This window comes from Balaenoptera acutorostrata, chromosome 2 (assembly GCF_949987535.1).
Source record: "Balaenoptera acutorostrata chromosome 2, mBalAcu1.1, whole genome shotgun sequence".
NCBI classification, from domain to species: domain Eukaryota; kingdom Metazoa; phylum Chordata; class Mammalia; order Artiodactyla; family Balaenopteridae; genus Balaenoptera; species Balaenoptera acutorostrata.
The window spans coordinates 34,054,160-34,081,760 of record NC_080065.1 but is presented as its reverse complement, the minus strand read 5'-3'; the positions used below and the strand labels follow the sequence as shown (position 1 = coordinate 34,081,760).

At 38.6% G+C, this 27,601-nt stretch overlaps 1 protein-coding gene across 3 annotated transcripts in view; it reads right to left on the bottom strand.

Moving 5' to 3' along the window:
* Positions 1-27,601, bottom strand: part of WDR70 (WD repeat domain 70) — a 322,311-nt gene that overhangs the window by 203,582 nt on the left and 91,128 nt on the right. For all 3 annotated transcript variants that reach the window (XM_057540877.1, XM_007192190.3, XM_057540878.1), the window contains exon 8: positions 15,309-15,462. In XM_057540877.1, coding sequence (XP_057396860.1) covers positions 15,309-15,462 — 154 coding nt within the window. The remainder of the gene's footprint in view (positions 1-15,308; positions 15,463-27,601) is intronic.

Genomic DNA, 27,601 nt, shown 5'->3' with positions numbered 1-27,601 from the left:
AAAAAAAATAAGAAAGTGTTGCAAAAATGACAGGGATATGCTAAAAAGATAAAATGCAGGTTGGAGAGGCTTCCACCAGCTAAACCTGGGACAATTAGGGCATCAAAATAAATAAAGTAATGGATTATAAACCACTGACTAAAATAAGAACCCCTGAATGCATATTAATATAATAAAGAAATAAATAAGAGAAAGCTCTTCCTTACAGAATACTAATAAATATAATATAAATTATAGAGTTAGAAAAATCATCAGTTTGCAATCATGACAGTAATACCTGATTCAGACAAGAACCATCAATGGATGCTAAAACTAATGGAGGAAAGTCTGATAATACACAGGGTAATTGCATGGTCTCAAAATCTCCCTGCAAAAGGCTTACTAATGACAAAGAGATAATAGTAACTTTATAGTGAAGAAGAAATCTGGTAGGCTCCATCTTAACAAGTGATCCAAGTTTACATCATCAATACTGGGATGCAACTGACATCGTGTACTTTCTGATATGAGGAAGTAAGGAGGGTACAATATCATTTGTGGGTCAATCTTTCTAGAAATGCATACCCTGACTCTAATTATGAGAAAAAACAGGCAAAATTGAATTCTACATTTTACAAAGTAAAAGGCTTACAGTCTTCAAAAATATCAAAGTAAAAAAAGGGGGGGGGGGCAGAGAAACTATTCCGAATTAAAGGAGACAAAAAGGCATGATGATTGAACTGGTGAGAAAATAATTAGGAACAAGATCATTAAGATAACTGATGAAACTATCGACTATGGATTAGATAATAGTATTTTATCAACATTAAATTCATGGTTATATAAGAAAATGTAATGTTATTAGGAACACCACACTAAAGAATTTAAGAGCAAAGGAGCATGATGTTTGCAACTTCTTTTCAAAAGTTGGGGGAAATTAAACACACATACATAATTTTTATGTATGTGCGTATACATATGTGTGTGAGTGTTTGGGGGGGTGTATAAGTGAGGTGGCAGGAAAGGAGGGAGAGGGGAGGGGGAGTGTATATTAGTTGAGGGAGGAAGGGAGGAAGAGATGAGGGGGAGATAAAGCAATGGGGTGAAATGTTAGCAATTGGTAAATCTGAAAATGGGGTATAAAGAAGCTGTGTACTGATTTTACAACTTTTCTGTAAATTTGAAATTACATCAAAATAAATACCTTAAAAAATATATTCTGGCTGCTCTGTGAAGAAAAGTCTGCTGCAAAAACAAAAGAGGAATTAAGAGGGTCAACTGGGAAGATATTGATGTGATTCATGTGAAAATTGACAGTGGCCTGGACTAGGGAACAGCAAGAAAGTGTTCAGAAGTGAGAAGATTTGGGATACATTTTAAAGACAGAGACAATAGGATTCCCTAAAGAATTGGATCTGGGCTATAATAACAGATGAAGCCAGTGCCTGTGATCTGAGCAGCTGTGTGAATGGGGTGACTGTATAAATACATGCCATTCTTTCTGGCCATGGAGAACATGAACCTCAATCTGTGTTCAGGGAATTTGCCCCAAAAATGACTCTTCGTAGAAGACAGAGGCTACCTCTCATAGAGAAGCAAAAAGTCAGATGCCGACTTTGCCAACCTCCCTTACAGATATGACACAGGAAATGCAATTGAGCTCTAGCCACGACATTCATTTTGAGCTGTGACTCAAAGACAATGAGGATACCCTCTTTCTATCTCATCCGTTCAGGCTGCTACAACAAAAATACCATAAACTGAGTGGCTTATAAACAACAAACATTTATTTCTCATAGTGCTGGAGGCTGGGAAGTTCAAGATCAAGGCAGTTTTAGTGTCCGAACTTCCTAATTCACAGATGCGGTCTTTCTGCTATAACCTCACATGGTGAAGGAGAAAGAGAAGTTTCTCTGTCCACTTTCATAAGGGCACTAAACCCATTCATGAGAGTCCTGCCTTCATGACCTAATCACCTAAAGGCACCGCCTCCTAGTAACATCACGTTGGGGTTAGGATTTCAACATATGAACTTGGGGGAGACACAACATTCAGACCTGAGGACTCTCCTTAAGGACAGCAGTACTGCATCTCCCGCAAGACAGAGTTCCCTGCTCTTCAGTAGCAGTGGTACAAGCTGTGACATTCAATGTCTGGCAGTGACCATCACGATTTTATCAGCAAACCAGGTTTGTAGCATGGTTTGGGGGCATTGTTCCTGCATTTCACATCAAGTGTCATTCACCCCTTCCAGCATTCTCATTACACATCAATCAAATAGAGTAAGCTTCTGCTGCAAGAACAGGTACTGAAATCCTCGCTCATAATTTTTATCAGGGAACTGCAGTGAATTAAAATATATTTTACAGGAGGTTCCAGTTTCACTCCAGATGGAATATACACATTCCATCCTATCACTCCATCTGATTACAATAAGTTCTGAACAAAATTTTAAAAGTTACTGGCAGAAGACACTGAATAGTAGATAAGATCAAGCAAAAAGGATACAGAACCCAGGTCCCAAGGAGCAGTGAGGTGATGAGTTTCCTGGGGATGTTTTTTGCCTTCTCACTTCCCAACATAGGCTCTGGGGCAGCCCACATTGACAACTGAGAGCAAGAGCAGATAGATGGGGTTCCAAGAAAAGGTTGCAATCTCCAGAGGGTAGGGGTGGTGGGTAGGGAGAGTAGTGAAGGACCTGGGAGACAAAGCTCTTGTGACCTGACCTACCCTATGCCAGGCAAGCACAAGGAACAAAGCTGCCGGTCTCCCCTCAGTGCTGGTACCAGAAATGGAAGTAGCCTTTACAGGCCAAAGAACTACTGACTGCCTCCTTTTCACACCAGGCAAGCAGTGGCTCTGAGGTGGCACTTCTCATCCTCCCAACCAGCTGCAGTGGCCCTGTGAGGCGATTACAGCAGATGACTGCCAGCAACAAAACAGTAACTGCCCTCTCCCTAGTGACAGGAGAAGCCCTTCGGGGAGGATATCTATTGGCTCTCCTGACCCTACACCAGGGAAGGGCCAGCAACAAAGAAGCATGGCATCTCCTCCCCTGACCCAAAAGCAGCAAGGACAGCAACCTCAATGGGGTAGAACACTTTTGATGTTCCATGCCCTCTACTAGGCCAACATTAGCAACAAAGTAAGCCTAAGCCTTCCAACCATACAGTAGCATTTGTAGGACAGAACCCTTCTGATACTCTATGCTTTACATTGGGATAATGCCAACACAGACTAGCAGCACTCTATTTTCCCACCAACTCATAGAAGCAGCTGCTGAGGGGTAGGTAAAATTTGATTTCCCCATCCCATTCCAGCTTTGCCCAGAGGCATACCCAGTTATAGGAACTGCTACATAGCACAAAAAGAGTAAGTCTCTGGTTTTCCAGCAAGAACACCAGAACAGAAAACTTCCGAAAACAGAGGGGAAAGGGAAAATTATGGGCTTAAGAAATAAGAAAGCTAGAGAAAAATATCATCTAAATCTGTACAAAAAGTCCTGAGCTCACTCCTGAGGTACATATATGTAAAACCTGTGAGAATCAACTGAAGAAAAGCACTGAGATCTCAAGATGGTGCAGACTACCATCAAGGTTCCACACAGACTCCTGGGTAACACACACGAGACAAACCAGAATAGCATACAGAGGCATAAAGGCTTTGGAAATTAAACCAATACTGGAAGTAAAAACAGCTCACAGAAGTCAGGTCAGGACATACAGTCTCAAACTAATCAAATTGACTGTCAGCTAAAAAGAAACCACATATTCACATAAGCAAAAAAAACCTCTAGCATTCTCCAGAAGTTTTAGACAGGAGTCAGAATCTCATAACACAGTATTCAAAGTGTCAAGGATACAATCCAAAATTTAACATACAAAGAACCAGGAAAATCTAACCAACTCTCAAGAAATAAGACAAAAGATGCCAACCACAAGATGATCCAAATGTTAGAATTCTCAGAAAATTACTTTAAATCAGTGTTTACAATCATGATACAAAAAGGGAAAGCAAACACTTTTGAAACAAATGCAAAGATAGACATGCTCAGCAAAGAAAAACAGACTAATTTTTTAAAATGGTTGTACTGAAAAATACAATAATGGAAATTAAAAATTCACTGGAGGGGCCCAATAGTAGAATGGATACATCAAAGGACAGAGTCAGTGAACTTGAAGACAGGTCAATAGAAATAATTCAATCTAAACCATAGGAAGAAAAAAGAATAGGGAAAAAATGAGCAGAGACAATAATATTAGACAATATCAAAAGATTTAGTATTCATGTTATATAAGATTCAGAAAGAAGAGAGATATGTGCAAAAAATTTTTGAAGAAATAATGGCTAAAAATTTCCCCAAAGTGGTGAAAAATGTAAACTTACAGATCTAAGAACCTCAGTGAATGCCAAACAAAATGAACTAAAAACAAAAAACAAACTAATGAAAGCCAGAAGACAGTGGAACAACACTTTTAAAGTACTGAGAGAAAAATACTGTCAAGTTAAATGTACAGAAAATGTACTTCAGAAGTGAAGGTGAAATAAAGACATTCTAAGATGAAAGAAAACTAAGAGAACTAATTCACATGGAAATTAAAAGAATAACAAAAAATTTCAAGAATCATTTTATTATTTCAAGGATACTTATTATTATTTTATTCTTATTATTTTATTATTTCAAGAAATATTAATTTAAGAATAATCATGAGGACCTTCCTGGTGGCACAGTGGTTAAGAATCCTCCTGCCAACGCAGGGGACACGGGTTCGAGCCCTGGTCTGGGAACATCCCACATGGCACAAAGCAACTAAGCCCGTGTGCCACAACTACTGAGCCTGTGCTCTAGAGCCCGCGAGCCACAACTACTGAGCCTGTGTGCCACAACTACTGAAGCCCGTGTGCCTAGAGCCTGTGCTCCGCAGCAAGAGAAGCCACTGAAATGAGAAGCCCGTGCACCGCAATGAAGAGTAGCCCCCACTTGCCACAACTAGAGAAAGCCTGCACGCAGCAATGAAGACCTAATGCAGCCAAGAATAAATAAATTAATTTTTAAAAATAATATGAGGGCTTCCCTGGTGGCGCAGTGGTTGAGAATCTGCCTGCCAATGCAGGGGACACGGGTTCGAGCCCTGGTCTGGGAAGATCCCACATGCCGCGGAGCAACTAAGCCCGTGAGCCACAACTACTGAGCCTGCGCATCTGGAGCCTGTGCTCCGCAACAAGAGAGGTCGCGATAGTGAGAGGCCCGTGCACCACGATGAAGAGTGGCCCCCACTTGCCGCAATTAGAGAAAAGCCCTCGCACAGAAACGAAGACCCAACACAGCCATAAATAAATAAATAAAATAAATAAATGAAAAATTTTAAAAAAATAATAATAATATGAAAAGAAGGAACAAAGTTGAAGGATTCACACTTTCCAATTTCAAAATTATCTACATGTCAATGTTAATAGCAGCTTTATTCATAAAGCTTTGTAGGTAAAACATGTTTTGCCAATGGAACAGATGTGCAATGAGAGGGAAAGGGGGAAGTAAAGAAGACATTTCAAGAAGGAGAGAATAATCAACTGTGTCAAACACTGCTGAGAGTTACAGTATTATGAGAACTGACCACCAGATATGAATGGCATGATGGGTGGGCGCCATGAACAGATAAGTGAGTTAGGTTCCCCTCAATTCTGTGCACCGAAGGTACTAAAAGATAGTAATTAAACTGGCTCATAGGGTAAAATCACAGGACTGTCAGGGATCCCATTAATCTCTTTCCAAAATAGAAATTTGCCAGTCTTTGCTTATTTAAGAAAAAAAAAGAATTTCTAATACCAAGCAGTAAATAGGTACCTGATCTAGTTTCACCCCATTAAATATCTGCCTCTGGGAAAACAGCTCATGATTTGCAACAGAACACCCCAATAACCCCAAGACATGCCCTACCTTCAGGGACTTAGATCCTAAACTGCCTTGGCTTCCCCAGTCTTGCACACTACTCCACACCTTCATTCTCCCGCTCTGCTTAGCTCAGCTCCACCTCCACTGACATCTCCGCCTGGCCTCTTAATCTAATGTGGAGCCTGCTTACCTCCCAGTCAGTTCCTAGTTTACCATCTTCCGCTCCCACTCCCAGACTCAGCGATTCACCCATTCTCAGCGCAATGGGTGCTGCTCAGTCCAGTTCTTAGAATCCCACTTCCTATGCTTTGCCATAACAACAACCCCACAGCTGACCCAGCCCGTACAGGTCTTGAAGGCAGGCTCCAGAAAACAGGTCTTCTACTGATATTTGTTGATTAGAGTTGAAATAGCATCTTGAAATATAAAGGATAGTTCTAAGAGGACCAAAAGAAGATGATCCCTATTACATAGAACACTATTATAAAATGTGGTCACCTTAGTTGTTGAATACACAGAATATGAACACAAATAGTAAGTTAAACTGAAGAAATCTAAAAGACTATGAATGTTGTTTCTTGTTTGTAAAGACAAGAGTATGACAAAGGCAATGGGAATGTTAAGTACCCTTGTGTTAAAACAGTGACGAAAATTAGTCATAACAAAAAATGAAGTTCAACTAAGGATTCTTAAATGGAACTAAACAGATTCAGTACCACGGCTAACATTAGTGGAAAAATTTTTTAAGTGACACCTATTCAAGAAGAGTCAGTGACTAAAACACTTTTTCATCAAATAAACTAGGTTTTCTCTCTTTCTCCTTTATCTAAACATAGGCAGGCAGCCCTGGAAAAAAAAAATTTTTTTCCCTCCTTTATTTAACAGCCTTAACTGGAAAGAGCCTAGTAGAAAGAATGAAACATCTATTTGTTTCTCATAATATGCTAAACTTTGCATACAGAGAGGACATTATCAAACCACGACGACTATTGGTTTCCTCTAACACACACGCGCGCGCACACACACACACACACACACACACAGAGGTGTGCTGATCAATACTTGTCAGTCCATACCCCCGTGGCAGCCTCATGACAAAAGCTGTAAAATAGCTGCCTCGCCGCAGCACCATTTGTAGTCACTGAATGAAGTGAGGCTCTGTCACCCACAAAAATGAAAGTACCCATGTCTTTGGCATGGTGAGCTTACTAACAGAAGCAACTCCTATGAAGAGATGAAATGCATCAGGGAATATACCTTGAGCTTTAATCCAAAAGTTCTTCTTAACCAAAGTCTATTCAGGGGCTTTCAGGAATCACCAAACTTCCTGAAGTTGCCAGCAAGATTTTGTGTCTGTATATTTTGCTGGAGAAAACGTTCATAGCTTGATTTGGGGAGGTGGCAAACTTCTTCTCTAATGGACTACATAGTAACTATTTTAGGCTTTCTGGCCACATGGTCTTTGAGGCAACTACCCAAATTCTACCGCTGAAAGCACAAAAGCAGTCATAGACAACAGTAAATGAATGGGCATGGCTGTGTTTCAGTAAACTTTTATTTACAAAAAACAGGTTGCAGGCTGGATTTGGACCACAGGCTACAGCCTGCTGACCCCTGTTTTAATCCATCACACTCTTAGTCATTTACTTCTAGGAATCAAGGACTCTGAAGTCCAAATCTTTCTAATTCCTGAGCAATTTTAAAATCCATTTGAAGATATCAAAGAGATCAATTCATTCTTCTTTGATCTACTCAACTCCAATGACCTCTTCTAAGATATTTCAGCAGCCCCAACTATGGCTAACTCTGTCCACAAATGGTTCCTTTTCTGAAATCAAGAACTTTCTTTTCAACATCCTAAATTTCAACCAATCACTCAGCATAAACCTGAGTGTCCTTTTGCTGTACCTATAATGAACAACTTTTATTATGGAAAAACTCCCTCCTCCTCATCATTGTACTCCATTCAAACACCTCGGGCTCATGAATAGACTCAGGGATATCATACGAATGTGCCGAATGACTATCTACAAATTTAGATTTGGTGGCCATTAATGCTCCCACAATTCTTCCAGCAATTTTTCTCTCACGTCATCAATAGCTATTCTAAGCCTTCACTGTCCTACATAAGGCCTCATCCCAACATCTCCTAACACAAAACTAGGAAATGACCCTGTGACTACATGGTGATACCTTCAACTGCCTATCTAAGGCTCACCACCTATAAATGTACCTGCACATGAGCCCATCCTTATCCCTCCATTCCCAGTGTAAATAAATTCCCTTCTCCCACTCAAAGCTAATTCCTGCTCTTATGTTTGATCTCTATCACTACCACCTCCTTGGGAACTTTCATAATTACTTAGTATGTTTGGTATTTGCAGAACTGTGTTAGTTTTCTACTGCTGTGTAACAAATTACCACAAACTTAGGGGCTTAAAACAACTCCAATGTATTAGCTAACAGTTTTGGGGGTCAGAAGTCCAGTCACAATCCAGAAGTCTGAATTTTCTGCTCAGGGTCTCATAGACTAAAATCAGGATGTCGGTAGGGCTTCCTTCTGGAGGCTCTGGGGAAGCATTTGTTTCCAAGTTCATTCAGGTTGCTGGCAGAATCCAACTTCCTGTGGGTGCAGGACTAAGATGCCTACTTCATTGCATCTGTCAGCTGGGGGCTGCTCTCAGCATCTAGAGGCTGTGTCCTTGCCACATGGATTCCTTCACCTTCAAAGCCAGCAAATGAAAACCTTTCTCTTGTTGAATCTGAATTAGACAAAGCCATGCCCCAAAATCTTTGCAAAAACAATCTCTTTTTGACATATACACACTACCATATATAAAATAGATAACTAATAAGGACCTACTATATAACACAGGGAACTCTACTCAATACTCTGTAATGGCCTATATGGGAAAAGAATCTAAAAAAGAGTAGATATTGTATATGTGCAACTGATTCACTTTCCTGTACACCTGAAACTAACACATTGTAAGTCAACTATACTCCAATAAAAATTAAAAAAAAAAGAATAGGGGAAAAAAAATCCCTTCTTTATCCATAGCCCTTGCTGAAATGGCTAAGAAATAACCTCCTTAAGCTTCCTAGAGGTCACCTGGTTTGTTTGAGAAAATCTGTGAGGCACATGCTTCATTTCTTGAAAGAGTCTTTAGTGTGACTGAATATTCTGACCTTTTGATCTTTCTGAGGTTTTAGCAAAAGGTTATATAGCCACACCCTGGGCTTTTTCCTCTATGCCACACTTTCAGAAGCAATTTCTTCATTTTAACATTCTTTGCCATCTGGATAGGTTCAAAATTAACTAAATCATCTAGTACTCGTTCCTTTTTGACAAGACTTCTCTCAGTTTACCTTTTTTCTCTCATATTTTATTATAAGTAGCAAGAAGAAACCAGGCAGTACTTTCAACATTTTGCTTGGAAATCTCCTTGGCTATAGCTATGCATCCAACTTCATCACTCAGGTTCTGCCTGCATCTTCAAAGCCTTGAACAGAGAATCCCCCTTGAGTCAAATCCCTCGAATTTTAAAATCCTTTTTTGCCAGGAAGAGCCCAATCCCTTTTAAGGGCTCATCTGATTAGGCAGGATGCACTGAAGATAATCTTCCTTTCTTAAAGACAACTGTGCCAGACAATATAACCTCAACACAGAAGTATCTCATCATAGTCATTGGTCACATCCACACTCAAGGGGAGGGGCAGGGAACCTTGGGTGCCTTCTTAGAATTCTTCCCACAAGGACTGTGTGTGTAGCAATTCTGAAATTACTTTCTATGGACTATACCATTGAAGAAATGAGAAAATATACTGGTGATGTTGGAGGCCAAGTTTCTCACTGGAGAAGTGAAATACAAATATGGAATGGGGAAAGGCTAGGAAGTTGGATTAGCATTGGATATATCAGGGTGAACTCATGATTTTTTAATATATTTTATTTTTTGGTTGGTTGGTTTATCCTCCCAGCCCCAGCTCTGTCTTCTGAAAGAGTCTAGAAGCATTAACACCTCAGCAGCAATGAACATATCCAGTGCCCAGATGCTGATTTGTAAACAGAATTCCCTATTCAAAAGAGCCATGGAATGCTAGAGAAATCAGAACAGAAAAGTACAAGGTGAGCCAGGATCTTTTCTTGTGCCAGAATGTAAGAAAGTACCCCCCAAATGATGGGGATATGTCAAAAGGATATAAACCAGTGTTATGGAGTTTCTATTAGATAAAAAGCTCTGGAAATATTCAGAAATTGCAAAGAAACACAATGTACTTTAAATCACTGCATTTTTTAGAGTTTATATTTGCAGTTAAAACCATCAGTTACAAATGCTTAAGGAAATAAAAATATACCTAGAATTCACAGTTTACAATATTTTACTCCTATGAAACAATATTTACCATTAAAAGGACATGCCTAAAATACTTCATCTCCAAATAATAAGGGCAATTTTCTGGAGTGGCTGGATATCAGAATAACTACATGTACTATTCAAATATAAATACAGCATTTGAAAATACCTTTTTCCCAGAATTCTTTATAAAGCTTCTAATCTCCATAATTAAAGTACACTCACAGAGAGATGGCCCACTAAAATATTCAAGAATTCTGGTGTCCCCTGAGCCTGTCCCCTCCCACTTTAGCCAAGTAATTATGAAATAAATGGCACAGAACTGTTTTAATGTTGAAAAAGAAAGAGGCTGAAGGCAAAGGATGTGTCTAAGAGTTTAAAGTAATAGAGAAAAACACTCTCTGGGACTTCCCTGGCGGTCCAGTGGTTAAGACTCCGCACTTCCACTGCAGGGGGCGCAGGTTTGATCCTTGGTGGAGAACTAAGATCCCACATGCTGCAGGGCGCGGTCAAAAAAAAAAAGAACAGAAAAAAAAGAAAAACACTCTCTGATTGGAAGCAATGTACTAACATTCTCGTTTAGAATAAATAAGTTTTAGATGACAATGTAACTACAGTTTTTAAAGCATGCTTTTGAACGGTTTAAGGGCTGATTCCTGTTTATCCTTGTCCTACTTTCCTAATGACTTAAACCTGAAGAAGTAATGCCCCATTTCCCAGATAATATAACCAATAAATCCCATGAACCCCAGATCAGTGACCTTCATATTTTAAAGACATAGCAGAACCTGATTTTCAAAGGATAACTTATAGAGAACTCCAACACATAAAACAGACAAAATTGGAGCTTCTCTGGCTGAAGGAGGAGGCCTGCTGCCCCTCACTCACACTCTAAGGCCTCTCATTCCACCCCCACTACAGGCCCTGAGGCACTGGCATACAATCCCAAGACTGCAGAACATGTAAAACGTGCCTCCAAACAATAACTGATGTAAAGGTTCTGGTGTGATCAGAAAAAATGTTTTTCAGATGCATAAAGGAAAAAATACAGAAATTGACATCTTAATAGTGATTATATTTGGGTAGTAGAATTATGAGTATTTTTTCTTTCTTTATTTTCCAAATTTTTAATAGTCAATAAGAATTACTGTTAGAAACCCAATAAACTATTTTTAAAAGGTATAAATGTAAATACTCTCCCTGTAATGCATTGTGTTGCAGTATATAACAGAAAAAAAATTCTGTACCACTATAGGTACACATTAAAAAGAAATATACACATACACACAGAGACACAAAGATTAGAGATAAAAATCTAACGATATAACAATTTAATAATATAATTAGAAAGGCCTGTTTATGTTTGAAGCACATAATATTTTATCATAATAGATCAGATATATTTAATAGTTTCCTTTAATGTTCTACTTGTTGAACTTTCCAGTAAAGCCACAAGTTAATAATTACTCTTGGAATCAGAAAAGAAGCTTAGAAGTTAAGAAAAAGTATCCCATGAAATCTGCTTCTTTCAAATAATAATTCTTGCATTTCTAAAACCCATCACTCAAGCCAAAGACTACAATAAAGTTACAAGTAATGTTTCCTAAACAAATAGTTAATTATATTTGCTTCTGGAAAATGGAGAGAGTAAATATTAACCATGATTTTGAAATCAAAGTAGAGATAATATTAGACAAGATTGGGAGAGTTATAATATTTAGTTACAATATACGGTTGTTTTTTGCATATTGGTAATTAACTTAATACTTTAATTTCCTACATTTCTACATAGATTTGTTTATCCACCCTCGTCCTACTTTCCCAATAATCTTACTATATGTAATATATATATATTTATATAAATATATATATATATTTCTGAAACAAATATATATATATTTCTGAAACTGCAGAAACAGCCAGATACAGAACCAACCAGATTTCTTTCTTCTTGAACCTTTCTTGGCTAAAACCTAAATCCACAAAGTCTTAGTCTTTTTATAATGTAAGAAGCCCTGAGCGGCTGAAATCATTAAGAGCTTAGAAACTGGCAAAAACTTCTCTTCCTCATATTATTTAAGCAAAATTGTCTATGGTAACCATAAACTAAAAAAGAATAAGTTAAATAAGAGTTTTTAAAGCTTTCATTTCCACAAACCCATTGTTTAAATAAAGTTTTAGATTCCCAAAATCTTCAAATAAAACAATAAAAACAGAACTATTTGAGTTTAAGATAGGGAGATTGATCTGGAGCCCTATCTGCTTTATTTCCTTATCACCATCACCCTCAAAACAACATCTTTGGTGGAATCCTCAGGGCAATGATTTTAAGATGAGGGGAGAGAAACTCTAGTGGAATACGTGGGGGGAAAAAACACTATTCAAACCACCACTACAATATAATTGCATATAGCCTTATGTTTAAATTATATTTGAATGCTGTTTGAATCGTCTAACACACACTGGACACTCAATAAACAGTCAATAAACAAAAGGAAAGGCATGAGACTGTGATCTAATTAGGATTAAGAGGCATTTCACTAGGCTTCAGCAGAGGGCAGTTTGAAACACACTGTATTAATTTATTCCAATAGCTCAACTACAGCACCTAAAATAGATTACAGTCAATTCTCATTACTCGCAGCAGTTATGGTCTACAAAGTTCTGCAAACACTGAATTATCAAATACAGGATTAGATTACTGCAAGTCTCTGGTCACATTTTTGTCAACCAATCAATACATAACTTTGTTTTATGTATGTTTGTGTTTAAGGACATCTTTTATTTAACATATATAGTTGAGTCATTAACAATGAACTCATAGCCAACAGCACTATAACTCTTTCCTGAATGAAGCTTATCTAACACATGTATTTTCTCTATAAGGCACATTAAAGACTTTCTTGAACTTAGGTAACACTTGACAGGACTACAGCAATTCAGCCCTGGGGGCCATTTTAAACAGCAAGATCACCAACAAAAAGCACAAAAATAAGAAAAATGCAGCACTAAATAGACCCAAAAGGACACTTGATTACAGCATGAGAACTGAAACAAGAAGGTGGAGCATCGCCTTGCTCAAATGCTTTTTTGCCACTCTGTGCCAGACGCGTGTCTGGAAAGTACCATGAAAGTGCTGTGAGTATTGATTTTTGGGGTTACAAAAAAGTTTTAGCAAGTAGGTGAGCTTGCAAATACAGAAACCACAAATAATGAGGATGGAGTGTATTTTCTTAGATAATCAAATCTCATGTAAGATGTTGACTTAGGCACAACCCAAAGGTACTAGAAGAAGGTACTAGATAGGAGGGGAAGAAAGAGTGAAAATCAGAATTCAAATGAAGGCTCAAAATTCTACATCAACCACATGCCCTGACACTTTAACATATCTTTAAATCGTTTTTATTTATGTATAGGAGAGATTTACTTAGAGAAGTATTACAACATATAAAAACTACATAAAGTCTTAATTTCCACTCATACAGTGGTAGACTTGATATAATGCATAATAAAAACCTTTTAAAATCCAGAATGCACAAAGTGCTGCACAGTGTGGTCACTAAATTAAAAATTGCATTATTGTTCCCAATCCATCACCCCTCCCTGTATCCACAACCTCTGACATGTGGTACTGCAGCTCCTCTCACTACAGACCAGATGTTACTCATGGTCATGCGACTTGCTTTGGTCAGTGGAATGTTCGTGGACATGATATGAGCAATGGTTTGAAATATGCTTTCAGAGTTGGAGTTTCCTTCTTGAATTTCTGCCATCACCATAAGAAAAACATGCCCTCAGGTAGTCTGTTGGTACAAGGAGGAACAGAGTCACACGGAACAAACCTACACTCTATCTGCAGCTTGGAGCCAAGCCCAGGCAAGAGCAGCCAACCCATATATATGTTAGCAATTATAAATAAGCCATTACGTTTCATAGCATTATTGGGACTATAGTTAATTGATATTTAATATACATTAATTTTAAAATATCATTAGGGGCTTCCCTGGTGGCGCAGTGGTTGAGAATCTGCCTGCCAATGCAGGGGACACAGGTTCGAGCCCTGATCTGGGAAGATCCCACATGCCACGGAGCGACTAGGCCCGTGAGCCACAATTGCTGAGCCTGCGCGTCTGGAGCCTGTGCTCCGTCCGCAACAAGAGAGGCCGCGATAGTGAGAGGCCCGCGCACCGCGATGAAGAGTGGCCCCCACTTGCCGCAAGTAGAGAAAGCCCTCGCACAGAAACCAAGACCCAACACAGCCATAAATAAATAAATAAATACATAAATAAAAATTTTTTAAAAATTAAATTAAAAAAATAAAAAAAAGCTATCCTCTAAAAAAAAAAAAATCATTATACCACTAAAAGCCTTTACATAAAAAGATTGATGAGACCCTCTTTCATTCTTGTCCTAAAGCGTAGTACATAGTAGGTTTGTGGTAGACTGTATTTCAAAAGATGGCTGCATTCATATCTCCCAACCCACATGATACTTTACAATGTGATCTTGCCATTCACCTACCAAAGGGTGAGGTCTATCTCCTCTCTCCCCGAGTTTGGGCTGGTCCTATGATGCTGTGTAAGACTCAACACCAGACCTTAAGGAATCTGAAGTTCCCATGTTCATCCTTCATGGAACCTAGTCACCAAGCAGCAAGTCAAACCACACTAAGTGTCTACCACACTGTGAGAAAGCCCAAACTAGACAGGTGGAAGGAGAAAGGGGGCAGGGTTGGAGGGAGAGAATGTGTGTGTGTGGGGTGGGGGGTGTGTATGAGAGAGAGAGAGAGACAGAGAAGGGGCAGGGGAAAGAGGAAGAGAGAAAGAAATGCCACTGGTGAGAGCACCAGCTGTAAACCATCAGAGTGAGGCCATTTTGGACTTTACAACTATCCTAGTGCCCCAGCTGACACTACGAAGCAGAAGAACTTCCTGGTCAATGCACAAAATTGCAAGAAATAATAAATTATTTTTAAAAAGACATTAACTTTTGGGGTAAATTATGACAGCACCAACAAGTTGTTAGTAAATGTGTACTGAATTAATTAAATTCACTAAAATATTCTGTGTCATACTTACCTTGGTGTTGGCCATATCTACAATATACTGGTCTCCTTTTATACACTCCATTACTTCAAAACCATCTCTGTCAATCACTTTGGCCTGAGAGCTTCCAGATACAACAAGAATCATGTCTCCTGTGTTACTGTACTGTAATGACTTGATCTGATGGCTATGAAAAAAAAAAAAAGACAGTCTGGTAAGACACTGAGCATGTTTATACTTTCACTTATTAAGCACTGTCAGAAAAAAAGTCACACAACTCCACAAATTGTTAATTCTACAAAATCAGGAACATCAACCTCAAATGGGCCCTCAACACCAGTGCCTACCCTGTTAAGCTCTCCTCCCACTCTCCACACAATGTATTAAAATCTCCTCTACTCGCCTTAAATCTTCAACCCAAACAACTCCCCCTCAGTAGCTGCTGATTCTTCCTGCTCTTTCCCAGAAGAAACATATAAGAACTGCCTCAACGTCCTCTGATTACTGTTATAAATGTATCTGCTTCTGAACGCCTCTCTTGCTTCTTCTGTTCGATTACAACGGTGAAAATGAACCTCTTCCTGCCCCAGGCATATCTACTACCTATATTCTGGATCCCACCCCTCTCCAGTCTCCTCAGTAACTTCTGACTACTCTCCCTCTCTCTCCTCCCCTTCACAGCTAAGCTATCTAAACAAGTTTTCATCTCCTTCCTTATTTCTCTAGCACTGTAGTATCCTTTCCACCCTCACCACCCCACTGAAAGTGATCTTGCCATTGTGGCTGTAGTGAATGCTATGGTGTGCCACCCAGATGGATTCTTTCAGGACTGAAGTACTCATTCCCCCAAACTTCCAGGATTTGGCCTGCTGGTGGCTTACAACTAAACTCTCAGGAATTTCCCTGAGTTGCAGAGAACTCCCTCATCCAAGGCTATGTTACCATCCCAAAGCATCCCACAGTCAATGACTGGTCAATGTGCAGTAAAATGGTCCAGCCCTCTGTTTCAATCAGGAATATCTCAGAAGGGTTATTCCAGCTTCAGATCTCCCTGTGGAAATCAGCTGAGGCTGCTGTTGCAACTACCTGGCAATTCAGTTCCTCCATCTTCCTAATGCTGTTTCCCTGCACCTTCTCTCCTAGGGGTTGATCCCAGAAGCACTCCTCAACAAACCTCCTACATGCAAATCCTGAAGCTTCAAAATGTTTTGGGGGAACCTAACCTGAGAGACTTGGTAGCAAAAGTAGACCTAAGAAGTCCACTCCAGTGGTGTCAGTCACTGACTGGTTAGCAATGAGGACCCCATCTCTGGTGGTACATAGTCCCTGATAAGCTGCAGCAGCGCAAATGCAACTGCTAAAACTGTTGGTCAAAGGGAAGGCGCTGGCTGGTGCAATACTTCAGGCATTTGAGAGGTACAGGAAAAGAGGTAATTGAAAGGACTATGGAACTGGGTAGCTATTGCTAGGGGCAGTCAGCGCAAAAAAGAAAGACAATGAAAGGCTGAGGATGATTAATCACTAATTAAAGACTACAGACTGAAAGCCGTAGGGCCCATAAAGACAGGATTATTGCTCTCTGTCAGGTAAGTGCTATTCAGTCACTGATCCCTTAAAGCAGGTGTTTCTACTTCTATTAGGAAGGAAGACCAAAAGCAGTTGACATTCATATGTAAATCAACAGCAGCATACATTTACATGCTTGAACCAGGGCTATGTTAATTTTCTAGTCCTTTGTCTTAAAATAGTCCCAAGGGACCTGGATAACCTGGACAATCCAAAGAAATTCATGCTGGTCCATGATCTCCATGACAGCATGTTAACTATATCAGGTGAGCAAAATGTCTAAACTACATTGGTGAGAAACACTCTCTCCAGGAGATGAGAGATAAAACCTAGAAAAGATCAGGAGACTGAGAAAAGGAGATGTGGGGAAGATCCACATAGACAGACATATGAAAGTGGACACCAAAAATGAAGCTCTTTGTATCACATGTTAACCCCAGAGAGCATCAACCTTAAAAGAGGCAATGAACAACCATGCAGACAAAGTTAGTTGGCCAGTTCAGTTGACATTAGCTAGCTTTTGTCATCGTCCACTCCACTCTTAATGCAATAGGCTCATAAATGAAACAGTGGTGCTAGCAGGGATGAAAGTTATGCATGGGAATGACAACAACTCTCCAAAGTTGACCTAACTATTGCTGAAGGTCCAACCTGCCAGTAACAGAGGCCTATGGTAAGACCCCCTCCCAAAATCAATACTAAGCTAATAAATATGTAAAATACATAATATGAAAGACTGTGATAAGTGTACAGGGAAAAACAGAATGGAGAAGGCAGATAGTAGGTACCAAGGGGGCAGGAATAAATATTTTAAGTGGAGTGGTCAGGAAGTAAGTGACTGAATAGTTTATCAGGTAACTGAGGTAGTAGGTTATGGAGATATTTTCAGGAAGAGTATTCCAAGAAGAGGGAACAGTTACTAGAAAGGACCTGCAGCAAGAGAATACTTGGTATGTTCCCAATGTGGCTGTAGAATGAGCAAAAAGAACAGGAGTTGGAGATAAGGTCAGAATGCAGCCAGTGGGGTGGTGCAGATCATGGAGGGCCAGGTAAGGCACCAAAAGGACCTTGGTTTTACTCTCTCTAGAAGAAATGAGAGGAAACCCACTAGAGCATTTTGAGCTGAGAAATGACACAATCTGACCTATTCTGTACAGAACCACTTTTTTGGCCTGGACTATTTTATAGTCTGAAGTCTATGGAGCCCTTCTTAGCATGTTTTTAAACACATTAAAAAAACCACACCAGACATACCATGGAAATCATTCATAAAGAAATAACTATAAAAATATATATATTTTTAAATTTGTGACATAATATGGAGCTTCTACACTAATGTGTCAAGTAACTAAGCCTAGAGGCAGGTCTGATAACTTCTGTAATTTCAAAGCAGTGATGATCATAAACAATATATCTTTCAATATACCTGTAACAATGGTAGTGTGATATGAAAGCATCTGAAATTTGCAGGTACACCTGTGACTTTGTTGCCTACTTTCATAATTAAAGGAAATGCTAAATTTCAGTTAGAGGTTAGTGAAAGGAAAGAAATTTTTATCCAGATTCACAGAAATTGGGAGAACCAGATATTGAACTCATTAGCTATAGAATTTTGTATAACTATAATTAAGAAATTAAGTGACAAAGTAGAGATCTTATATGTAGAACTGAAAATCATAAAAAAGAAATATGAAGAAATTCTAGAATGAAAAATACATAACTGAAATTTAGAACTAATAGATGGGTTTAATAGCAGAGAATTAACAGTTAAAAGATCATTTTTAGATTGAAGCATGGTGAGAAAAAATGGAAAATGCAGAAAAAAACATAAGATACACATAAGATACGGTAAAAAGGTCTCATACAGGAATTGCAGAATGGAAGGAGTGAGAAGCAAAATGTGAAGAGGTGACTGTCAAAATTGGAAAAATGATAAAAGACACTAAACCAGAGATTCAGTAAGTATTATAACACCAGTAGGATAGTAGAAAACCACACCCAGGCATATCATAGTAAAACTGCTGAAAAATTAAAGACAAAAGTAAAACGTTTAAAACAGCCAGAGTGGGGGGAAAAAATTCCTTCAAAAGGGTAAAAATAAAACTAACGGAAGACTTTTGCAAAGAAGCAACAAAAGCCAGAGGACAACGCAATGATATCTTCAAAGTTCTGAATAAAAATAACTGCCTAGGGGCTTCCCTGATGGCGCAGTGGTTGAGAGTCTGCCTGCCAATGCAGGGGACGCAGGTTCGAGCCCTGGTCTGGGAGGATCCCACATGCCGCGGAGCGACTGGGCCCGTGAGCCACAATTGCTGAGCCTGCGCGTCTGGAGCCTGTGCTCCGCAACAAGAGAGGCCGCGATGGTGAGAGGCCCGCGCACCGCGATGAAGAGTGGTCCCCACTTGCCGCGGCTGGAGAGGGCCCTCGCACGGAGACGAGGACTCAACACAGTCATAAATAAATAAATAAATAAATAAAAGACCATGAATTTCTAAAAAAAAAAAAAAATTAAAAAAAAAAAAATAACTGCCTATATGGAATTATAGGATCACTAAAAATAAAGACAAAATAATTTCCCGAAAAATAGAAGCCAAAAGAGTTTGTCAACAGCTGACTATACTAACGGAAAGAGCCCTCAGGGAGAAAGAAAATGATCCCAGATAAAAGCATACAGACACAGTATGGTATGAAAAATAACAGAAAGGGAGGATATATAAGTAAATCTCAATGACTACTGACTTCATAAAACAACAATAATATATCTGATGGGATTTAAAATGTATACACACACACATACCCATATATAAAATTGAAATACATGAAAAGAACTGCAAAAGTGTAGGAGAGGATAAATGTAGTTACATATAGTAAATGTTCTAAAGTCTTTGTATTGACTGGGAAGGGGTAAAAGTACTAATTTTTAATAAAATTTCAGTCTATCATTAGAATATATGATGTAATCTTTAGGGTAACCACTAAAGGAACAGTAAAAGACACTAACAAGCCAACTGAGAGGAGAATATATAGTATTAAAAAATTAGGGGCTTCCCTGGTGGCGCAGTGGTTGAGAATCTGCCTGCTAATGCAGGGGACACGGGTTCGAGCCCTGGTCTGGGAGGATCCCACATGCCGCGGAGCGGCTGGGCCCGTGAGCCACAACTACTGAGCCTGCGCGTCTGGAGCCTGTGCCCCGCAACGGGAGGGGCCGCGATAGTGAGAGGCCCGCGCACCGCGATGAAGAGCGGTCCCCGCACCGCGATGAAGATTGGCCCCCACTTGCCGCAACTGGAGAAAGCCCTCGCACGAACCGAAGACCCAACACAGCCAAAAAAAAAAAAAAAAAAAAAAAAAAAAAAATTAATGCAGGGACTTCCCTGGTGGTGCAGTGGTTGGGAGTCCACCTGCCAATGCAGGGGACACGGATTCGAGCCCTGGTCCAAGAAGATCCAACATGCCGTGGAGCAACTAAGCCTGTGTGCCACAACTACTGAGCCTGTGCTCTAGAGCCTGCGAGCCACAACTACTGAAGCCCATGTGCCACAACTACTGAGCCCACATGCCACAACTACTGAAGCTTGCACGCCTAGAGCCCGTGCTCTGCAACAAGAGAAGCCACCGCAATAAGAAGCCCACTCAACGCAATTAAAGAAAGCCCCCGCACAGCAACAAAGGTCCAACGCAGCCATTAATTAATTAATTAATTAATTATTAAAAAATTTAATGCAGAGGAAAGGACAGTAAATGGGAAATCAAACAGCCTGGACAAATAGAAAACAATGAATGAGATGGATGACTTAGGCTCAAACTTATCAGCAATAACATTAAATATAATTAAATTAAGTATTACAATTAAAAGGCAAAGTTTGTAAGAATGACTAAAAAATAAGCTTTCACTTAAAAGAGACACTTCATACAGAGAGGAAAGTGTGAAAGCAAAAGGATGTAAAAACATAATTCACAAATACTGACTAAAAGAAAGCTGGTATATCTTACTAATATCAGGCAGAGTAGACTCTAAAGCAAAGAACATTAATGAAGGTAAAAAGGACATTTCATAATGCCATTTGCAGCAACATGGATGGACCTAGAGATTATCATACTAAGTGAAGTAAGTCAAAGACAAATCCCATATGATATCACTTACATGTGGAATCTAAAATACAACACAAATCAACGTGAAACAAAAACAGACTCACAGACGTAGAGAACAGACTTGTGGTTGCCAAGGGGGAAGTGGAGTAGGGGAGGGAAGGAATGGGAGTCTGAGATTAGCGAAGGCAAACTACCATATATAGAATGGATAAACAAAAGTTTCTTATCAGGTTTTGGTATCAAGGTATTTCTGTTCTCATGAAAAAAATTGGAAGTCATTCCTACTTTTTCTGTTCTCTGGAGATCTTTGGATATAATTTACTATTTTTTCTAGCTTTTTGCAATGGATGTTTAGATCATTAAAATGTTTTTTTGGTAATATATGCATTTAAGTGTGTAAATTTTCTTCTAAATATGGCTTCGGCTGCATGTCACAAGTTCTAATCCATTGTCTTTTCATTATCACCCAATTAAAAATACTTTCTAATTTCTCTTGTGTTTTCTTCTTTGACCTAGGGATTATTTACTTAATTATTGCTTAATTTTCAAACATTTGGTGGTTTTCAAATTATTTTTTAGAATTGCTTTCTCACTTAATTCCACTAGGATTAGAGAACATTTAGACTTCGGGCATTTATTGAGACTTGATTTACAGACCAGTATATGTCAATTTTAAAAGCACTGTTTATATGCCGGAATGTATTTTGGAACAACATATGTAAATTAGTCATTTATTAATTATGTTGTTCAAATCTTCTATTTCCTTACTGATTTTTTTTTTTTTTTTTTTGCCATATCAGTTACTGGGAAAGTCACAATCCCAGTATGACTGTGTATTTGCCTGTTTCCTCCTTTAGTTTTGTTGGTTTTTGCTTTATATATTTGGAGATATATCATTAGGTGCAAGTACATTTAAAACATCTTCTTGGGGCTTCCCTGGTGGCGCAGTGGTTAAGAATCTGCCTGCCAATGCAGGGGACACGGGTTCGAGCCCTGGTCTGGGAAGATCCCACATGCCGTGTAGTGACTAGGCCCGTGAGCCACAATTACTGAGCCTGCGCGTCTGGAGCCTGTGCTCCGCAACAAGAGAGGCCGTGATAGTGAGAGGCCCGCGCACCGCGATGAAGAGTGTCCCCCACTTGCCGCAACTAGAGAAAGCCCTCGCACAGAAACGAAGACCCAACGCAGCCATAAATAAATAAATAAAAATTTTAAAAAAAAAAAACATCTTCTTGGTGGACTGCACCTTTTATCATTATAAAACGTCTTTTTTTTTAGATTTTATTGAAGTATAGTTGATTTACAATGTTGTGTTAATTTCTTCTGTACAGCAAAGTGACTCAGCTACACATACATATATTCTTTTTCATATTCTTTTCCATTATGGTTTGTCACAGGATATTGAATATAGTTCCCTGTGCTATACAATAGTCAATATCTCTTATGAACACAGATACAAAAAAAAGTTCTAAACAAAATACTAGCAAATTGAATCCAGCAATATGTAAATACATCACAATCAAGTAAGAGTTATTTAAGGAAGGCAATATGGGTTTAACATCCAGACGATTCATGTGATTTTCTACAATTACAGAATATAGTAGGAAAAATAATTCAAGTATTTCATAAACCTTATTAAAAGACATTAGTAAGAATATGAATGGGCCAAGTCAAAGACTGGGAGATAATATTCATAACATGTATCTGACAAAGGATTCCTATCTAATATATGTAAAGAACTCCTAAAGTACAATAATTTAAAAAAAAGACCAACAACCCACTAAAAAGCGTGCAAAAGGAATAGACACTTCACAAAATAAATGCAAATGTCCTATGTAAACACTAAAAAATATGGCCAATTACCAGACAGTGTAGGGGACCACAGTTAGGAGGAACAAGCCCATGAGACTACTTTATAGGCTTGAGGCCAGTCTATAGGCAAGATGCTTTGGGGATACATCCTGAACCCACCACAGCTATGGCCACATGTCAGACAGTCACATGTTATTAAAGGAAATCCTCAGAAGTACAAATTAAAAAGGTATATAAATGTTTCTAAGCATGGAGCTGTTTGTTATTTCCCCATAGCACTTAACACCATCTGTTATTATATATGTTTTGTTTATAGTTGGCCTTCCCTCACTAGAACAAAAGCTCCATGAGGACAGGACTATATTTATGTAGTGTTCTATGCCCAAAACCTAAAACAATACCTGGCACATGGGAAGTGTTCTATAAATGCTTGTCAAATGGACATAAATTTTAGAATAATTCCAACTATATCTGTTTGTGATATGTATAAACAACAAAAAGTAGGTTATAAAACAATATGTACAGAATGGTACCAGTTTTGTAAAGTAAAAATATTTACATATATGAGTAAAAAAGACTAGAAGGATAAATACCACAATGTTAACAGTAGTTACCTCCACGACATAGGGTTTGAAAAATATACAGATATAAGTGTTAGGGAAAAATAAATTATATATTATTTTAACCAATAAGAGTAAATTATAAAATTCTCAAAGAGCCTGGAAAATTATCACTGGGATGGTGAAATGAAAAAATCTACCCTCTGTGAGGAAGAAAGCTATCACATCAACAATTTCAATATAGTCGCGTCTGTCAGTATCCAAGGGTGATCGGTTCCATGACTACCAACCCACATACCAAAATCTGCAGATGGTCAAGTCACCTATATAAAACGGCATAGTACAATCAGCCCTCTGTACCCGCAGGTTCCACATCCATGGATTCCATCCGCGGTTGGCTGGATCCACAGATTAGAAACCCACAGATACAGAGAGATGACTATATGTGAGTCTGTCACCATCTCACATCCTATAAGACCAGGACTGTTCAAGAGAACTTTCTGTAATGATGGAAATATTCTATATCTATGCTGTCCATTATGGTAGCCACTAGCCACAAGTGTCTATCAAGCACTTGAAATATCACTAGTGCAACTAAGGAACTTAATTTTTAATTTTATTTAATTTAAATTTAAATAGCCACATGTGGCTAGTGGCTAATGAACTGAACAGTGCAGCTGTTTACAATATGAAATAAATATAAAACAGTATCAAGTTTGGAACAACAGAAGATTCACATTGCCTCATAAAATGGATGAAAAATGAAATACTAAGCTATGTAAAATGTTCTTTAAAAACAAAATGAAAGAAAACCTAATGAAATCTATAAAAGTCCACTTGGACAATAATACCTACCAATACTAAAAAAGCCTCTGTGCAGCTCCCTAAATGTGACTCTCAGTCACAAATTTAGAAATGACTACTGAAGTAAACTCCTCAGGTAAAAATTTTATTACCATGCTAAAAAATAGTCTCTAACATTTTTCACACATGGCAAAGTATCTCACATCAGAGCAATCTTAAAGGTATGCTATCACAGGTGTCATTATCTTAAAAAAGAAATCCTAAACAAATATGAATGGAAAGCAAATAATTAAACACCCTAAATAGATATTAATATACAAACTCAAAGAATTCTGTAATATATATACATATACACACAGACACACAATGGAATATTACTCAGCCATAAAAAAAGAATAAAATTTTTGCCATTTGCAACAACATGAATGGACCAAGAGGGTATTATGCTTAGTGAAATAAGTCAGACAGAGAAAGACAAATACTATATGTTATCACTTGCATGTGCAATCTAAAAATAAAACAAACAAACATAACAAAACAGAAACAGACTAACAGATATAAAGAACAAACTAATGGTTACCAGTGGGAGGAGGGATGGGGAAAGGGGCAAGGTGGGGGTAGGGGATTAAGAGGGACAAACTACTATGTATAAAATAAATAAGATACAAGGATATATTGTACAGCATAGGAAAAATAGCCAATATTTTATAATAACTTTAAATGGTGTATAATCTGTAAAAATATTGAATCACTATGTTATACAACTGAAACTAATATTGTAAATCAACTATATTTTAATTAAAAAAAAACTCTGGTAGAGAACCAACTTAATAATCAAAGCCCAAAACATAAAGTTTCTCTATCAAAAGTAAAAATGATCATCTTTTTTTTTAAAGCTGTCTTCAGCTATAGCGTCCTTTATGAATGTAATTCTGCTGTCAAAAAATTAATTAAAGGGACTTCCCTGGTGGTCTAGCGGGTAGGACTCCACACTCCCAATGCAGGGGGCCCGGGTTCGATCCCTGGTCAAGGAACCAGATGCTGCATGCATGCCGCAACTAAGAAGTCTGCATGCTGCAACTAAAAGATCCCACATGCCGCAACGAAGATCTCACATGCTGTGATTAAGACCCGGCGCAGCCTAAATAAATAAAAATCTTTTTACAAAATTAATTAAATTCCTTAATTTATCCTAACAGACCAAACTCAAAATAAAATTAACGTCAACAATAAAACAATTTTAACAAAATGTTAGGCCATTTAGTCCAATTTACCTTCTAAGTCTATAATTTTAAGGCTGAGAAATAAATTGGTATTTCATAAAAAAACTATTAACTCATGATAATTTTGTCTTCTAAAAATAGAATATATACAAAAAGCTAAAATTTATGTATGTCTAACTAGGCCTCAGTAGAGTTATTCTTCCTGGTTGGTTATCAGATCCAAATCGGATACTTACCAATGAAACTGCCTTTACGCAGAGCCACCACTAACTAGAAACTGCTGCTCAAAATTTATAGTGACTGTTTCTCCTAAAATGCTGAAATTCTAGCTGATAGTTTTTGAAATATTTATTCTGGAAAAGGCCATTCTTAATGTACGAATTCAGAGTACTGCTTCCAATGGCAAAGATAATTCAAACAAAGATCTGAGTGAGCTCTGAGGTTAGAATGCGTGAAAATGTGAGGAATTTCACCACAATGCCCAAAATCAAAGTGTCAAGAGAGATGAGAAACTGAAGCTCCCAAACGAGACGCTCATGAAAAAGGAACCTACAGAAGCAAAGGTGGGGCTACTGCCCAGGATCCTTCCTTCCTAAAAAAGAAAAGTCTCTCTGGACCCATGACATCCTTTCTGAAACACTGGAAAGCAATGAGGTCCTGGGCAAGATTCTGACCAGGGTCCCAAATTTAAATTAAGTCCATAGGAGGCATCAATAATAATAAAATATAAAATTGTTTGATCAAATGTGTCAGTTGTCCATCTACTGCCTCTCATTTCCAAATTCACCCTTCACTGCCTGCTCTGCAAAAATAGATTTGGGTCCTTTAAATATTTTCCCTGGGCCACGTGGCACGATGTTAAGTCTGGCATGATGTTAAGTTAGAGAGTGCTGGAGGGACACTGCAAGAGAAAGGGGTATTCCTCCCTGGGTCTTGTGTGCTCCTCTTGGTAGGTTCCTGCACCACACGTGGCTTCTCCAGTGTCCAACTCCTACAGTTTGTGCAGATTCTCCACTACCAGGCTCCTGAAGTATATACAGCAATCAGTAGCCAGCAGCACCCAGTAGATTCCCCAGCACCTCCCTCAGACAGTTTTGTACCAGAGTGAACTGGTGAAAAAAGTTTCTGGCAAGTTCTCCTGTCACAGCAGCACAGAAGCTTCTTTATCATTTAGTGAGCCACAGTCTTGCCCTCGCAAATAAGGTCTGGATCCCAATCCTGGAAGCCTCTTCCTTAAATATTCTATCTATATGCTAGGAGTAAGGCTACTCTTCTTATCTGCTATTCCTATATTCTTTAGAGTTCACTTTATTTTTTAGGAGCAATCCCTCATTACGCCAATCCCCTGTTACAGGTAGTAGCTCTTTATAATAAGCTTTCCCTATTCAAATTACTGTGTGATTTCTCTCTCCTCATCAGCCTCTGATATACCATATCTCAAGCGATTAATTAGGAACTGAGAAAATTATAGGCCGTTTAGTGCAATTTTTTAACTATATGAACAAACAGATCAGATCTTTGATAGTCAGTTCAGACTGCTAGACCAAAGTCTGTAAAGTAAGAATAGAATGCACCAATTAGTTCACAGGGTGTATCTTTGCTAACAGTACTCCCATTTGGGGGAAGTCTTAATTTTCTTCAATAACCATGGAAGATCAAATAGTTTAAGCAATAACTTTTTTTTTTTCTGGCAAACCATTTTCATTTCCAAAGGGAAATGAAAATCTTACAAAACACAGCAAAATTTAAGAAGACTGGGTAGTAGCAACAGTTCAATGGCTCCATTTCTCTGGCTCTTTACTCTACCAAATGGCTCTATTTACATTTGCAGGGAAATACAAAATCTCAGCAATCCCACACTAATATTCATCTTGCTTTTTAGCTTTACAGGAAAGCCTAACGTTTACCCTCTGTCTCATTTCACGTGCTCTCTTTGCCAACATTAAAATGAAATGTTCAGCATCAAGCTCACCATTCCTGTCCCACTTTGCTCTTAATTCTGCTAGCCACAGAGTTAAAAGGACAGGATTAAGAGTCATTAGACACAGTACTAAGGAGAATTAAAGGGCTTGTTCAAGGGGTATAACATCTGCTCCTCAAATTCCTGCCTAAACAACTAAGATTCCGATCAAAGAGAAGAGAGCGAAAGCCAATCTGACAGTAAACTGGAGTCATGAGGAAGTGAATGTTCTCTTAGGGAGTAACTCTGACACCAGAGGAAGGCTTAGTGACATTGCACAATTCTTTCTGTGAAGTTATTCATGGGGCA